Genomic DNA, 18,521 nt, shown 5'->3' on the forward strand with positions numbered 1-18,521 from the left:
TGATTTGATGTATAACTATTGTGGAGGTTGTTGTGATAATGAGGTATTTTGTGTTAGAAGCCTAGGATTAGTGAACTATGATCCTTAGTTGAATTTTGGTTGTTGGTTTTGAATATTGTATGAGTATAATTGTTGATCTAAGGTAGATTTATTGTGGTGACTGTTGTGATGATGAGGAAGGGTATATTGAATTGAAAAGAAAGCAGGTTTGGACCCGAAAAGGGTGGCAAAGTCCGAGTTTTAGAGGAGGTGCTGCCAAAATTTTATAAAAATTAGAGATTTTGTTTATATGATTATCTAAAAAGATTTAGATTCAAAGGTTATATGGTTTGATTTAGAGTTATTAAGAAAATAAGTATGTTTTAAGTTTGAAGTTTGATTCTTAGAAAAGAATGAATTATGTTTTGAATTGGAACTATTAATGGACGGAATGAGAGGTGTGATAATGAAGGATAAGGATTGAATATGTTTAATGTATGATGATGAATGAGATGCAATTGAGAATGATGTGGATGTTGATGAATTATAATTGAATTATTTATATGGCTTATGAATTTGAATGATCTGATATATGAGATTCCCTGGATAAAGTACCTTGGCTTGCCACCACGTGTAACAAGTAGAAAACCTGATACTCTGTTGACCCTACGACGTAAGTGTGACCGGGCACTATATAAATTCCCAGAAATGTTACCCCATTAAGCAATATAGATTATTTGAGATAAAGCTATGCATAGACTCATAGGGATGCACGTCGGGGGACAGTCCAAGTACAATTCAGACTTGTCGGGTTGGCTGGATAACCGACAGATGAGCCTCATCAGCCGTAGGATAGGCATGCATCATCTACATATTACTTGAATTACTTGCTTGTGCATTAGTTGGGTGTGCCTAACTGTATTTGCCATGTTAAATGTGTAATTGTTACCTGCTGTATTTGTAACTTTCTTGTGCTTGCATATATTTGTTTAACTATCTGTGAAATACTGAAGGAAGTAGAGGTATGGAGGAACAGCAATATGGGGTTTAGATTTAAGGTTACGTTAAGTCAAATTTAGATACTCTTAAAAAACCACCTTTTATGACTTCTGTTTAATACTTTAAGCTCTATAATCTGAGTGTCGGCATTTTAAGATTGCCTCTGGCATTCCCAGAACCTTATATATTATGTGTGTGGCACCTTTACCATACTGAGAACCTCCGGTTCTCATTCCATACTATGTTGTTGTTTTTCAGATGCTGGTCGAGAGGCATCTCGTTAGGCGTCTAGACCCTTGAAGCAGAGTTGTTATAGGTTATTTTGTTATGCTATGATGTGTATATATGTACTTGGTTTTCTCTCCATATAACTTGTTCTTTTGATCCTCCTAGAGGTTTATGGAGAGGCAGGATTGTGTATATGTACTTTTGGGTTTTGGGATATGTATGTATATATGTGTAAATATTTTTCGGCCAGTCTTGACTCCGCAGGCTGAGTTGGGAGCTTGTTATTTTGTATCTTGGGCACTCTATTCCTACTTCTGTTATCTTATGTTTAATAGTTATGGTTTTCTTAGTATGCAAGTTAACTCGTTCCTTGAGCGTTGCGCTTTTATTTTTCGATTTTTATTTCCTCTATTCTTCAAGGCTCCTAGCATATTATAGTTCTTCTGCTATTATGTGTAATGATTTTATTTTAGAGGTCGTAATACCACACCACTTCTGTTTTACGACTTAAGCGTAAAGCTTAATGTGGTAGGGTGTTACATTATGGTATCAGAGCAGTTCGTTTCTATAGAGCCTGAAAGACGGACTGATTATACTTCTGTGCATTCTCTGTATATGTGTTTATTTGCTATTAGGATATCTGACTGATATATATGGCATAAACATTTGTGAGCATGCATTTGGAGCTTAAAGCATTAGTCCTGCGATATTAAGACTGATCAACTTAATATCACTTGTTTGGTGTGTATAGGGACCAGATGTCGACTCGCGGACGCGGTCGCGGGCGAGGTAGTGGTAAAATAGGAACCGTTACTCCTGCCCCTATAAGGACTGATCTAGTAGACTTTATGGCTGTCCTAGGAAATATGGCCACAGCTATGCAGGCAACAGCTGAGGCACTGGGTAATCAGATAAATCAGGGTAATCATGGGAATAATAATGATGAGGACGGTCCTTTGACACTTGCTACATTTCTGAAAGTCCGCCCTCCGACTTTTAGGGGAACCTCAAATTCCACTGATGCAGATAATTGGATTCAGGCTATGAAAAGGGCGTTGCAGGCCCAACAGGTTCCTGAAGAGCAATGGGTTGAATTTGAAACTTATCAGCTGCAAGGTGAGGCTCAGTATTGGTGACAGGGAACACGACGTATTCTGCAGCCTGATGGTGCTGCAATTCCTGATGAGGGAGGTCTTCGGAGTGATATTCTGAGCTTTGTTGCCCCAAGGGAGATCAGGGTGTTTTCTGAACTGGTGAATAAGAGTAGGGTGGCTGAAGATTGTGTGAGGAAGGCGGCAATAGAGAAAGGAAGTTTGAGGGTGCCTTTTCAGAGACCTTCAGGAAGGAACCTTGCTCCGAGAGGTAGGAATTTCAAGTGTGGAGGCTCTATTCCACAGCAGACTCAGGGTCAAGGTAATTACAGAAGGCTGAATACTAATGTTAATCAGGGAAGAAGGTTTGGTAAGCTGTCACAGCAGGATTTGAATTGTCAGAGGTGCGGAAGGTATCTTCCTGGAGTTCCGTGTAGAGTAGGACTTGGAGTATGCTATTCTTGTGGACAACCCGGACATATGGCCACTAATTGCCCGGAGAAAAAGAAGTATGAGACTGGTAGGGTGCAGTAGCCAGGGAGAGTATACACCACTTCTACTATAGGTGCTGAGGGATCTGAGACACTGATTAAAGGTAATTGTGAAATGGCTGGTAAAATCTTAAATGCCTTATTTGATTCGGGAGCAAGTCATTCATTTATTGCATTTGAAAAGGCCCATGAATTAGGTTTGAGAATGGTGGTTTTAGGTTATGATTTGAAAGTATATAATGCTACTTATGAAGCTATGGTGACTAGGATAGGATGTCCACAAGTTCCCTTTCGAGTAAAACAGCGTGAATTTGTGCATGATTTGATTTGTTTGCCTATGACTAGTCTTGATCTCATTTTGGGATTGGATTGGTTATCCAAGAATCATGTTTTTCTTGATTGTTCTGAGAAGTCAGTACAGTTTATGCCGGAAGGGTCAGAAGCACCGGTTGTGGTGAATAGTTACTATTTGAATTCTATGATAGTAAACTGTTCAGGAACTGAATGTCAGGGTATTATGTTATTAACTATGGGAGTATCAGGTGATGATCAGAGTTTAGAGCAGATTCCGGTTGTATGTGAATTTCCAGATGTGTTTCCGAATGATATTAATGAATTTCCACCTAACCGGAAAGTGAAATTCGCAATTGAGTTAGTGCCTGGAGCCTGTCCGATTTCGATTACTCCTTATAGGATGTCACCTTTAGAAATGGCTGAACTAAAAGCTCAGCTGGAAGATCTGTTAGGTAAGCATTTCATCCGACCAAGTGTTTCTCCGTGGGGAGCACCAGTGTTACTAGTAAAGAAGAAGGATGGGAGTATGCGGTTGTGTGTCGACTATCGGCAGTTGAATAAGATCACTGTGAAGAACAAATATCCGTCGCCTAGAATCGATGATCTAATGGATCAGTTATAGGGTGCCGGTGTGTTTTCTAATATTGATCTGCAATGCGGATATCATCAGATAAGGGTTAGAGATGAGGATATTCTGAAGACTGCTTTCAGGACGCATTATGGTCATTATGAATATACAGTGATGTCTTTTCGGTTAACTAATGCCCCGACAGTATTTATGGATTATATGAACATGATTTTTCGACCGTATCTGGACAAGTTTGTTATTATCTTCATTGATGACATTCTTGTTTATTCTAAGACTGAAGAGGAGCATGCTGATCACTTGCGAACTGTGCTGCAAATTCCGAGAGACAAGAAGTTGTACGCTAAGTTATCTAAATGCGAGTTCTGGAAGAGTGAGGTGAAGTTTCTTGGCCACGTGGTGAGTAAGTAGGGAATAGCTATGGATCTTGCTCAGGTGGAAGCAGTAATGAATTGGGAGCGACCAACTTCAGTGACAGAGATAAGGAGTTTCCTAGGTTTGGCGGGGTATTATCGCAGATTCATTAAGGGATTTTCACAGCTTGCCTTACCTTTAACTAAATTGACTAGGAAGGATACACTTTTTATCTGGACTCCAGAATGTGAAGAGAGTTTCCAAGCATTGAAGCACAGGTTGACTACTGCACCTATATTGGTATTACCTGAACCAAGTGAACCGTTTGAAGTGTATTGTGATGCATCTCTGAAAGGTTTGGGGTGCGTTCTGATACAGCACCAGAATGTTATAGCATACGCCTCATGGCAATTAAGGCCGCATGAAATGAACTATCCGACACATGATTTGGAACTTGGTGCTGTTGTGTTTGCTTTAAAGATTTGGAGGCATTATCTTTATGGCGTTAAGTTTCATGTTTTATCATTCCATAAGAGTTTGAAGTATCTTTTTGAGTAGAAAGCGTTGAATATGTGTCAGAGGAGATGGATGGAGCTTCTGAAAGATTATGATTTTGAATTAAATTATCATCCAGGAAAAGTGAACGTTGTGGCGGACGCTTTGAGTCGGAAGTCTTTATATGCAGCTTGGATGATGCTACGGGAGGAAGAGTTACTGAAAGCATTTCAAGGTTTGAATTTGGGAGTTAGAGAAGAATTTGGAATTCTATGTTTGAGTCAGTTGCAGATTTCAAGTGATTTTAAATCAGAACTTTTGAAGGCTCATCGAGATAGTGAAGCATTACGTAAGGTATTACCAGCAGTTGAACATGGAAAATACTGGAGAGTGTCAGAAGGTCAGGATGGTTTATGGAGGTTCAAGAACCGGATTATTGTGCCTAATGTTGGAGACTTGCGACAAAGTATCTTGAAGGAAGCTCATAAGAGTGGGTTCTCAATTCATCCAGGGAGTACCAAAATGTATCAAGATCTGAAAGCGATGTTCTGGTGGCCAGGGATGAAGAATGATGTTGCATTACATGTATCTAAATGTTTAACGTGTCAGAAGGTTAAGATTGAGCACCAGAGACCATCAGGAACTCTTCAGCCTTTGGAAATTCCACAATGGAAATGGGAGAGTATCGCAATGGATTTTTGATAAGTTTGCCTAGAATCCGATCTGGTTGTGATGCTATTTGGGTAGTTGTGGATCGACTGACGAAATCAGCTCATTTTCTTCCTATCCGAATAAGTTGCACAATGGAAGAATTGGCTCGAATGTATATCAAAGAGATTGTCAGGTTACATGGCGTGCCTTCTACCATTATATCTGACAGGGATCCTCGTTTTACATCAAGGTTCTAGGGAGCTTTTCAGCGTGCATTTGGGACTCAGTTAAGCTTGAGTACTGCGTATAACCCTCAGACAGATGGTCAGTTAGAGAGAACTATTCAGACCTTGGAGGATATGCTAAGGGCTTGTGTTTTGGATGAAACTGGAGAAAAGAGTTTATTAGGGTCTGAGGTGATAGATGAAACGAGTGAACAGATAAAGAAGATTCGTAGTCAAATGCTTATAGCCCAAAGCCGCCAGAAGAGCTATGCTGATCAGAGGCGAAAGCCTTTGGAATTCGAAGCAGGAGAACATGTCTTTCTGAAAGTTGCACTAACCACTGGAGTGGGAAGAGCTATTAAGACTAAGAAACTAAATCCCCATTATATTGGACCGTTTGAGATTCTGAAGAGAATTGGGCCAGTGGCTTATAGAATTTCCTTACCGCCATATCTTTCGAATTTGCACGACGTGTTTCATGTGTCTCAGCTTAGGAAGTACACTCTTGACGCAAGTCATATTCTAGAACCAGAACCAATCCAAGTGAGAAAAGATCTAACACTTCCAGCAGCCCCGGTAAGAATTGATGACACCAGTGTTAAACGATTACGAGGAAGGGAAGTATCATTGGTAAAAGTAGCTTGGAGTCGAGCTGGTATCGAGGAACATACCTGGGAGCTCGAATCAGATATGCGAAAGGACTATCCACATCTCTTTTCAGGTAACTAGATTTGAATTTTGAGGAAAAAATTCTTTATTAGGTGGGTAGGATGTAAACCCCGGTTAAATTAGTAAATAATTAGTCAATAAATTAGTTTTTAATAAGGAGAATTAGAAATATGAATATTATATCAACTTAGGATAGAGCTCATTGAAACGAGAATTTTGCACCGATTTCGAAGAAATCGGTCCAAAATTAGACCGAATGGGCCGGACTGGTTGAATCGGGCCCAAACCGGGCTGTTGGTCCAACCGGACCAGCCCTTTTATATGAGCCAAAAGCCCTTTCTTCCTCATTTAACCAACAATCAGCGTGAAATGCTTCCAGGGAGGAGAAAATGTTCACTAACCCTTACGCCACTTTTCAAAATCCCGTAACTTCTCCGTCCGAGCTCCAATCGCGGAACCATTTGCGGCCACGCATTCACCGCGTCGAGCTCTACGTTTCTACCGGAACAATTTCACTGGTAACTTTTTTAATCACTTCCAGCCCTCTTTTCCTCCAGTTTTTGAATTTTTAATGTGAATGTTGAATTTCTTTGACTTCTGATGTTTTAGGATCCAATTAGCTAGAGGGAAACGTTCACTCTTGCTTATGTGAAGCTTGGGTAAGGTGATGATACGATAATTCTATTTTATTTTCTTTGAATTTGAGCTTTGAGTATTAAATTGGATATATATGTGTTATGAATGTGTATTAGGTTGTGAATAAATAATTGGAGTTTGAAATTGTGAATATTGGAACTTGGAGAAAGCTGATTAGTTGAATTTTGAAGGGACTGCCTTGATTTTAAATAATTTACTTTGGTCGTTATGTGGAAATCGGCCAAGGTATGGTTTAGGTTTCTTGCATTTAATATATAATATTCTGTAAAAACTTAGGCTAGATGACCATAGAATAAGTTGGAATGCAGGTGTATGTTTAATGTTTAGTAATTTGTCGATGAATATATTTGGTTGAAGTTTATTGGATAATTAGTTATTAATTTTGGATAATGAATGTTGTTATGTTAATTTGGAGAGAATTATGGTTGAATGTTATTGTTGATGAACCTGGCTGGTTTGGTGCTTGTTGATTAATTAATAATTTGGTAAATTATTGATTTGAAGTATAACTATTGTGGAGGTTGTTGTGATAATGAGGTATTTTGTGTTAGAAGCCTAGGATTAGTGAACTATGATCCTTAGTTGAATTTTGGTTGTTGGTTTTGAATATTGTATGAGTATAATTGTTGATCTAAGGTAGATTTATTGTGGTGACTATTGTGATGATGAGGAAGGGTATATTGAATTGAAAAGAAAGCAGGTTTGGACCCGAAAAGGGTGGCAAAATCCGAGTTTTAGAGGAGGTGCTGCCAAAATTTTATAAAAATTAGAGATTTTGTTTATATGATTATCTAAAAAGATTTAGATTCAAAGGTTATATGGTTTGATTTAGAGTTATTAAGAAAATGAGTATGTTTTAAGTTTGAAGTTTGATTCTTAGAAAAGAATGAATTATGTTTTGAATTGGAACTATTGATGGACGGAATGAGAGGTGTGATAATGAAGGATAAGGATTGAATATGTTTAATGTATGATGATGAATGAGATGCAATTGAGAATGATGTGGATGTTGATGAATTATAATTGAATTATTTATATGGCTTATGAATTTGAATGATCTGAGATACGAGATTCCCTGGATAAAGTGCCGTGGCTTGCCACCACGTGTACCAGGTAGAAAACTCGATACTCTGTTGACCCTACGACGTAAGTGTGACCGGGCACTATATAAATTTCCGGAAATGTTACCCCCATTGAGGAATATTGATTATTTGAGATAAAGCTATGCATAGACTCATGGGAATGCACGTCGGAGGATAGTCTAAGTACAATTCAGACTTGTCGGGTTGGCTGGATAACCGACAAATGAGCCTCATCAGCTGTAGGACAGGCATGCATCATCTGCATATTACTTGAATTACTTGCTTGTGCATTAGTTGGGTATGCCTAACTGTATTTGCCATGTCAAATGTGTAATTGTTACCTGCTGTATTTGTAACTTTCTTGTGCTTACTTATATTTGTTTAACTGTCTGTGAAATACTGAAGGAAGTGGAGGTATGGAGGAACAGCAATATGGGGTTTAGATTTAAGGTTACGTTAAGTCAATTTTAGATACTCTTAAAAAATTACCTTTTATGGCTTCTGTTTAATACTTTAAGCTCTATAATTTGAGTGTCGGCGTTCTAGGATTGCCTCTGGCATTCCCAGGACCTTATATATTATGTGTGTGACACCTTTACCATACTGAGAACCTCCGGTTCTCATTCCATACTATGTTGTTGTTTTTCAGATGCAGGTCGAGAGGCATCTCGTTAGGCGTCTAGACCCTTGAAGCGGAGTGGTTACAGGGTTATTTTGTTATGCTATGATGTGTATATATGTACTTAGTTTTCGCTCCGCATAACTTGTTCTTTTGATCCTCCTAGAGGTTTATGGAGAGGCAGGATTGTGTATATGTACTTTTGGGTTTTGGAATATGTATGTATATATGTGTAAATATTTTCCGGCCAGTATTGACTTCGCAGGCTGAGTTGGGAGCTTGTTATTTTGTATCTTGGGCACTCTATTCCTACTTTTGTTATCTTATGTTTAATAGTTATGGTTTTCTTAGTACGCAAGTTAACTCGTTCCTTGAGCGTTGCACTTTTATTTTGCGATTTTTATTTCCTCTATTTTTCAAGACTCCTAGCATATTATAATTCTTCTGCTATTATATGTACTCATTTTGTTTTAGGGGTCGTAATACCACATCACCTCTATTTTACGACTTAAGCGTAAAGCTTAATGTGGTAGGCTGTTACAAAGACTTCACCGGCCGATAATGGCGGCGCAGCAGGGATGGCAAGTGAAGGAGGTAGAGGAAAGATTGTGCTGTGAATTTCTTAATGTAAACTTGAAAGGTGAAAGATGATGTTAGAGTAACTATTGAATTTTTTGGTGTTTATTTAATTATTTAGATTTTTTGTTACTAAGCCCATTTGAGTTGGTTAGTAATTGGCAGATATTGAGTTAGTTCCCTAGCAAAATTCTTTCTTTTTTAAAACAATGGTTAAAGCCCAAACCAAAGGACCATACAGCAAAGTGAAAAAAATAATCATTACAGCAGAGGCCTAATATATATGGCATGTCTGTATGTCTCTTTAATGCTGGATTTAAGTTCCAACTTAAGCTGGATGTAGTTGCAGCCGAGGTTTGGAGCTAGTGACAGTTTTTACTGTCTCACAAGAAATTGCACTCGAATTCAAGTCCTATAAAAAAAATGAATTCTTAAATGAATTCATATAGTGTATAAATATATTATGTAAATATATAAAACATAAATAATACTTGAGATTAGAGGCTGTCTAATCTATTTGATAAAAATATATATATAAATTATCTAACATATAAATTATCTAACCATTATCAATTATTATTTTTACATAAAATCATATTTATTTCAATATTCAATCAGCAAAATAATTAACTTACTCGTTATTTTATTGAACCGAATTTTTCTCAATTATTGTGTCCGTGTCATCTTCCATTCCTTCAACCCACCAAAGATTATAAAATTAATACCACCAATAGTGTTGTTTTCTTCTTCCCACTTCAAGTAATCAAATTCCCTTGGCCACTAACAAACAAACCGTTTATCTCGTTTACATAATACATTTACAAACATGATAGTGATACGTGCAAGAATAAATCTATTTTATATTATTTCATTTATAATGTGAATAAAATTTATACAACCTTATTTTATTTATCTATAAATAAAATAACTAAAATAATATAAATTAATAAAAATATTACAAATTACTTATTTCAGTAAATAAAATATTTATTTTATTTATTTCAAAAAAATTCTTAAGATACTTTATAACAAGTTGAAATTAAAAAATAAAACAAAATATTATAACAAGTTGTGTCGTAGTTGAAGCATTTTTCATATAACAAGAAAAAGGACCCTGCCAAAAAAAATTGAGATTAAAGAGAAGAATTTAAAATTTAAGGTAAAGTAGTATTATTTTTGTATAAATATTTGGGTTAAATTTTAATTTAGTTTCTAATATTTTATTTTGTTCTAAAAAAAATTTAAACAGATTTAATGTAGTTTTACTATTAAATTTGACACTAATAATTAACTAAATGAATAATGTGGACATTAATAAAGTCACTAGTTAAATCATATGTTCTTCTATAATGTGTTAAAAAAATATAATTAAAATTTTTTTGTAACACTTCTTCTCCTTAATTTTTTTTTACAAAATTCTATATTCTAACAATCAATTATTATTTTAAAATCAAAGAAAAAACTTTTATATTAGTGATCGTTCGTGGATTGATTTTACTTATATACTGAATCGAATGTTATTAATTCTTCAATATGCGAATTGTTTGCGTTAAATTTAATGGTAAGACAATATTAAATTCGCTTAAAATTTTTTTTGAATTGAAATAGAACATTTAAAAATTTTTAAATTAAAATAAAATATTTAAAACGTTACGAACTAAATTAAAATACTTTATCCTAAAATTTATTAGGAACAATCTCAAGAAGTGTACTACTCATAGTTACTGTTCCTAATAATAATTATTTGTGCCCATTATTTTTGATGATTCATCATAAGTAGGGACTTAACAACATGCATCACATATGGTACTTGAATGGATCATTTGTGAAATTCAAGCACAGCCATGTAAGGATCAACATAGAAAGCACGAAAATGAGAAAATCCAGCAGAAGTAGCAAGCTCTTTGAATTGTTGTTCCGTCCTGTGCTTCCCCTTGGTTCTGTACATTGTCATAATGAATATGTCACCAGCAAGCAATGCTCTTGTTCTCTGGCTCTCATCCGTCATCTCCGGCGCCACCGGCTCGCAAGCAATCACTTTTCCGTTCGCCGGAAGAGCCTTATAGCAATTCTGGAAAACTTTCTTGCATTCCTCATCTGTCCATGCTAACAGGACCCACTGCATGCTCATACGTGCATTACTGATTCATCAGTTGATGTATTCAAATAAATTTCTTATGTTAAACTTATTAGAGAGATTGCAAACTTTGGTCTTTGATCCCCTTACTATATAGATATGGAAGTTAGTTACAAAATTTCTGCCTTAATTCTTTAGTACTATTTGTTTAGTGATTGGCCTCTGTATTCATCATTTGCTATAAGTTCTTTAAGAGATTACTTCCTCTAATTTATAACAAATTTATTTTTTTATACATATTCGTATCTTTAAATATAAATTAACCTAAAAATATATTCATGAACTAGATAAAGTATAATTTAAATTATCAATCATTTAGACAGTAATAGTTTGAATTTTTTGAAAAAAATATAATTGTTTAGCACTTAAAACCAATCATTTTACAAAAATGATTTTGCTAGAGAACTAACCTTTTCTAATCAATAAACAGCCAACAAAATAATGAATAAACAAATATTAAAAAGGAGAAAGAGATAAAAATTTAAAAGAAAAGAATAACGTTGGTGGCTTATTGTTGGTTGAAAAAAAAAAAGTTAGTATATAATCTCTTCCCTATATTTAAATGAAAACTAATTGTCAAATTTTATTTAAGCTGATTATTAAAATGTTTCGATTTTACGTATGCTTTATTATCTAAAAAGGAAATTATACTCCTCTTGACCTCTTCTCTTGTGTTAATGATTTTTTTTTCTCTATTTATAAAATATATTTTTTTATGAGAATAAAATCATCTATTTTTAGTCCATTTGATCAAAATATTTTACAATAATGATTATAATAATTATATATATATATATATAAATTAGTAATGATTATTTTATTTTTTCAAATGATAATAGTAATAATAATAAATATTTCTTATGATTATAATAAATTTTATTTATTTTTAATATTTTATCACATGATATAAAATATTTTAACATCATTATCAAAATATTTAAATTTTTATATATTTCATCATTAATGATATAATATTAAAAATATATAAAATTGTTTAAATTAACAATAAATATATATTCTATATTATTATAACTATTATTTAAATCAACCAAATAATTATCAATAATTTATTTATATAATTATAATAATTATTAAAGTATATATATATTGGTCAAATAAATTATTTTAACTTTTCAAAAAGTAATATGTATTAATTATAAACGGGAAATTTCATTTTCTATTTTCAAAATTCAGAGGGATACCTTTATGAAGATGGCATCTCCACTAGGAACAGATTCAAACGCGTCGCCACCCACATGAGTTACACCTACAATATAGTATGAAAATTTTAAGAGTAAATTAATATCCCAAAAAGTAAAGCAAAGTGACATAAACCAATATAATTAGTAGGTACGTAATAATTAAGTGAAACTAAAACTTTCTACCACCACTTTAGAGTTTATGTTCCACTTTAAACGTGCATAATGCATGTATAGGTAAAATTAATTAACTAAAAAATATATTTAAAGAAAAATTATAAATGACCAACATTTTTTTTTATTTTTACCTTATTTTTAAAACAATACTAAATACTAATCAACTTTTACTTTACTACGACTACAAGAAAAAGGGCTATTTTAACATTTTTTTTAACAAGCATAATTAAGTATAGAAATTAATATATATTTTTGACAAAGATTATGCTACGTGTATATTAAAATCAGCCACCAGTATAAAATATATGTTGGAATATAAATACACTATGAAAATAAATTAAACCACACATATATTTATACACAAATACATTAGTGGCTGATTTTGGTATACAAATAGCATTTTTCTTTTGACAAATATCACAAATGTCAAATTTTTTATATTTTTTGTTTGACTATAGAAAATTACTCCTCAATTTTGACACTAATTTGTTTTTAATTTACTCCACTATTCCTCTTCTTATCTGGCTCCGTCAATTTTGACATCACACTGCTCTCAGTTTGGGATCATACTACTCATTTTTAATCTCTTCAAAATCTCAATTTATTCTTCAGTTTTAAGATTTCATCTCATTCTTTGTTAAAAATTTTTGTTGAGAATTTTTTATGATCAATAAGTGTCAAAATAAATAGTATTTTTTACGGTTAATAAATATCACAGAAAATATATTCTCAAATTTTTTTAATAAATTATTTTTGACAGCCAATATTTATCAAAATAAGATTTAAACTTTATTCACAATTACTTATATGTTAAAAATACTATTTTTGACAAAACTTTTATTAACATATTTTTATAGTTAAAATAGTGTCAAAATTTACTTTTTGATAAATTTTAATTCTTTTTTGATACATATAACCCTAAAAAATAATCTATATTGTTGTAGTGTTTTTTATACTAAAATGTCCGCATCTAAAATTTCTCATATTTAATTTGTTATTCACAACTTAATTGGATTTAATTGACTGATCAAACCATTCTAACTGTAAATCGAACACTAATACAATTTGATTTATTGTAAAAAATTGTCAATCTTAAAATCGCTTGCAAACTACTGAATTAGTCAATTTTTGGACAGACAAACCGAACCAGAACTCAATCGATTATGAAATGTCATTGTTAAAGCCTGACCTTAATCTCTTATTTAAACTTGACCCTAATAATTAAGTACACTCTCCACTTCTTCTAACTCTCTCCACTCCAGTTCAGAGTTCAGTCTCTCCCTTAACCCTCACTCAGACTCAGCTTTTTTCCATTCTCCTTCTCAGTGCCGCTCAGCCCTTCCACCGTTGCCGTTCATAGCTCACCCTTTCCCTCCCTTGCAGTCATAGCGACCGTTATTCATTGTCCGTCGTCTGTCATTGCACTTTAAAGCCGTCACCTGTCGTCCTCTACGAAGCTCTCCCATCGCTCACAGTCGCACTTCGAAGTCCTCATCCATCGTCTTCCGCAAAACTTGTAGTCGCTGTCGTTCTCCGTGATGCAATTAGCGTAGTAAATACTTGCATTCCTCCACATCTTTCACCCAACTCTGTGAAACTCTACTTCTAGAATGTAGATGTCTCAGATAAATTATTTGGTTCTATTTTTTTTATTTGCACTTAACTGTTGAATTTCTATTTTTTGTTTCTTAAACATAATTATTTGTTCTAATTTTTTTATTTGATTATTTGTTTTTAGTCTTGTTATTATTTTTTATTCTAATTTTTCGTTATGATTATTTGTTGTCGATTCTAATTTTTTGTTTTAGATTTGGGCAGTGGCGGATCCACGGGGGACCTAAGGTGGCCATGGTCCCCCTCAAATTTTTTTAAAAAAAATAGTAAATAGTAATAATTAATAATATTAAATTTTTTTATATATAATATTAAAAAAAATATAAGTTACAAAATTTTATAAATTAAAATAACTAAAAACTGCACTATGTATTGGATATTTGAATTATTGTTGTTCTTGTTAACAAATAGCTCATTCTAATAATTAATAAAAATGGTTCTATTATACTAGCCCAAGCCCATACTATTAATTAAAGTAACCCTAGTACATTTTTCAAATATTTATTTCAAACTATCATAGGCATAGCGTCACTTTTCTCTCTCTTTTAGTGATTCCCAAACTTTTGGTCTTCTACTCTTCTCATTTTAATTTTCTTTCCATACCAAAACAAGACATATGAAGAAAAACCATTGAAGAGAAGTGAACAACAAAATATTAACCATTGAATGCACAACAAAGATTCAAAGAGGTATATTTCAATTTTTTTTAAGTTAATGACAATGTCAAGTATTATTTACATTATTTATTTAAAATAATTAATTAATTTTTTTTTATAATGGACAGTGTTCAAAGATTGAAGTGAGGACAAAACTCAATAGAATTATTTTTTTGTGAGACTTGGAACAAAAAATAATCAGGTAAATCAATAACTTTATTTTTGGTTATTATATATTTGTGTTTCTAAAATTATTTGTTATTGCTCAATAGGTTTAATATTTTTTTTTAAGAAAATAATATATATGCAATTATTTTTGTTTTTTTTTTGTTAGATAGTTCAAGTTAAGTTAAAAATGTCAAAGATGAAAACAATTCACTCATTTTTCAAGAGAAAAGAAAGAATATATGATGAACAAAATTCAGCTTCAGATTCTTTGAGTAATGTTCAAAATATTATTGAACAACCTGTGACACAACTTGTTGAGCAAGATATTCAACCCCCTGCTTCCAAAATAGCAAGGACTGAAATAGATCAAGTTAATATTGATACATTGATGCGTGATCCCGGAAAGCGTCCGCAAATTTGGAATTATCCTATCAATCAACAAGATGAAATTCGTAGAGCATACATAAAGTTTGGACCATAAAGTTTTAGTATGTAGTTGAACATTGACTTTTATATAATATAATTACTTTTTTGATATATATGCTACAAATCATATTTTGTTAATTTTTTGTTATATTTTATATTTAATTGGCCCCCCTCTTATAAAATTTCTGGTTCCGCCACTGGATTTGGGTTCTATTTTAAATTTTGTTTTTGAATCGATTCCTTATTCTAATTTTTTGTTATGATTATTTATTTTTTGTTATGCTTTTTGTTTAGAATTTTTTATTTTAAATTACTTTTTTTTATTTCGAGTTTTGGTTATGAGGATTTTTCTTTGGGTTCTGATAGCAAATATGTTCTTGTCATCTAGCAATAATGTTAACACAAAAATGTTCAAAATATTATTATTCGCAAGCTGGTAAGCTTTTCACTTAATTTTAGAATATTTTAGGTTCTGATGATAGCAAATTTTTGTTTATTTATATTTTATTTGTTATTTTATTATGAAACAATTTGTTTGATTAAACCAACGATTGAATGAGTTAGACCAATATATCAGTATATCAGTAATTTAAATGTTTCGATGACAATCTTGATCTTATGCGAGAGACAAACTTTCAAAAATTCTAAAGAACATAGAAAAGAATGACTTTAATTTTATATATAATAATAATTAAATTAAAAATAATATTACATGACTAACAAATATTATTATTTTTTGTTAGTACTTAATTAATAACAATTTATACTTATATTTATAAATATTTTGTACACAATAAATATATAATTTATAATTATATTTATTAGAGTTTTACATATATAAATTAATATATTTTGTACTCATAAATTAATATAATTTATTATATCTATATTTTTTAAAATGTGTACACATAAATTAATAAAATAACAATTTAGTATTTGTATTGATTAAGTAATGACAAAAAATATTAAAAGTTGCTGGCCTAAAAGTTTCTCTTAAATTAATTAGCACACATATATAAATATGCACCTGGAATCTGTGGTGCATTGGCCACCATATCTGGAAGATCAAAGTTGATGCCCTTACGCACATTTGGGTATTTTTCCATGATCGAGCGTAAAGAGATACCATTGTTGCCACCAACATCAACCAATGTGTCCACACCTTGGAAGCCATCATAGGAATCCAAGATATCCTTCATTAAAGGTATGGACATTCCAGATAAGGATTTAACAGCCAATTTCAACACATCTGGTCTCTTTGTATAATATGAAATTGCACCCTCTCCGTTTGCTTTCTTGAATGGCTCCACTGTTGGATCCTTCACTGTCTCCTCCATCAACGGCCATGCTCGCATCAATGCATCCTAGTTATTATGTAAATACAAAGTAAAATAATAAGGAGTTCTAGATGGCCTCTTTATTTGGGTGTATATTATATTATTCACCATTAACATAACATCAGCTAATAATTAAATACTATAAATAATAGTCTGTTATACATGGAGAGACTTAGATAGGGTTTGTTTGCTCAGAGATTGGTATTAAAATTTTTATTTTTGTCTCCAAAATTTTATTTCAGTACCTCCAAAAAATAAGAATACAGAGAACTGAAATTTTTAAAGATGAAAACTGAAACTTTAATAACATTTATACCTGAAATACTCTCATTTCAATTAATTAATTCTAATTTTATCCTTTGTACAAATTAAATTAGAACTTCATTCTTGTCTCAATTTCTGTCTCTCATTTTGCACCAAACAAAATATTAAAATTTATTTCAGTCTCTATCTCTAAATCTCAGTCTTTCGGTCTCAGTTTTTCGGTCTCTGTCTCTCTATCAAACGCTACTTTAGAGCGTGTTTCATTTGTGTTTTTATATTGTATTTTTATTTGTAATATTTTTTATTTCAGAATTTATGAAGGAAAAAGTAGGAGATGAAAATTAAATAGAAAATAAGATTTTATTAATTTAATTATTTTTTATAAAATTTTAAAAATACAAATAAAATATACAATTAAATACCATTTATATAAGTTCTTAAATTTAAATTTGAATGAATACTGAAATTAATCCTTAAAAAAGTTTTTAGAACTGATAGAGAATAAAAATTTGTTAAGAATAAAAATATACGATCTAAAGATCCTTAGAACTAATTTGGTATTTACTCTTCAAATTTTAATGTGGTCAATATATATAAAAATTCGTATTATAATAATAATAATAATAATAATAATAATAATAATAATAATAAATTATGTGTTAATAAATAGGTGAGAAGTTAGAGAAAAAGTAACCTGATGGTGCTGGAGCATGTAATATGCATAGGACAAACCTTCAGCATCATCAATGAGAGTTTTGCCAATGTCAGTGAGGGAGTACTTCCTTTCACCGCTGCTGTTAAGGTGCTCCATGAATATGTTATAGCTGGCCAGCAAGCGGAGAATGCGCTGAAGGTTCTCAGCGTCATAGGCGGCACCACCGCGGGCGAGAATTTGAGAGGCGGAGATGGGAGCGTTGGAACCGCCTTGCCATATGGCTTGGGGGACCTTCAGATTGATGACGGCGACGAGGGACATTGGGACACTCATCATGTGTGCTAGTTCCAGAATTGCAAGCCTCGCTTTGTTTTGAGACTCACAAGTGGTGGTAACGGTGGCCGTGCTGGTAGTAACCCCATTCATCTTCATCTCCATTAGTACCTACTCCTCCTTTCTTCTTACACTGTTTATTTTGTTGTTTGTAGTACGATGGAATATAAAAAGATAACAACATTCTCCACGTATTTATAGCTGCGGATGATATATCAACTTTTTTTTCAATGATGAGAAGCGAGTAATTTAGCACTATTAGATATAATTTTATATTATTAAAAATATTTTTAATGATTAATTGATAATTATAAATTACAAAATTTATTGATTCTAACACTCCTCAAAAAATTAATGGTATAGTAGTTAATTTCATTCTATATAAGCAGTCAAATAAGTTTATTATACAAAATTCACTAAAAATAAGTTTTTATTAAGTTTGAAATTTGAATATTTCTTTTAATTGAGTTTCAGATGAATTTAGATTTCGAAATTTTTTAATAGAATTTCAAATGCTCTTATTTTTAAGAATTATTCTAATTTATTTTTGTTATTTTTTA

At 32.3% G+C, this 18,521-nt stretch overlaps 1 protein-coding gene and 1 long non-coding RNA gene across 2 annotated transcripts; one reads left to right on the forward strand and one right to left on the reverse strand.

Moving 5' to 3' along the window:
* Nucleotides 1-10,637: 10,637 nt before the first annotated feature.
* LOC112715904 (nicotinate N-methyltransferase 1) lies at nt 10,638-18,129 on the reverse strand. Its single transcript, XM_025767725.3, has 4 exons — nt 17,668-18,129; nt 16,400-16,736; nt 12,335-12,399; nt 10,638-11,114 (listed from the first exon to the last, which is right to left on the reverse strand). The coding sequence occupies exons 1-4, from the start codon at nt 18,064-18,066 to the stop codon at nt 10,815-10,817; spliced, it is 1,101 nt and encodes a 366-aa protein (XP_025623510.1). The 5' UTR covers nt 18,067-18,129; the 3' UTR covers nt 10,638-10,814.
* Nucleotides 13,650-15,520, forward strand: LOC140175509 (uncharacterized). The gene is made up of 2 exons (XR_011866333.1): nt 13,650-14,811; nt 14,907-15,520. It is a non-coding gene; the product is annotated as an uncharacterized lncRNA (long non-coding RNA).
* Nucleotides 18,130-18,521: the final 392 nt, after the last annotated feature.

This window comes from Arachis hypogaea, chromosome 10, assembly GCF_003086295.3.
Source record: "Arachis hypogaea cultivar Tifrunner chromosome 10, arahy.Tifrunner.gnm2.J5K5, whole genome shotgun sequence".
NCBI classification, from domain to species: domain Eukaryota; kingdom Viridiplantae; phylum Streptophyta; class Magnoliopsida; order Fabales; family Fabaceae; genus Arachis; species Arachis hypogaea.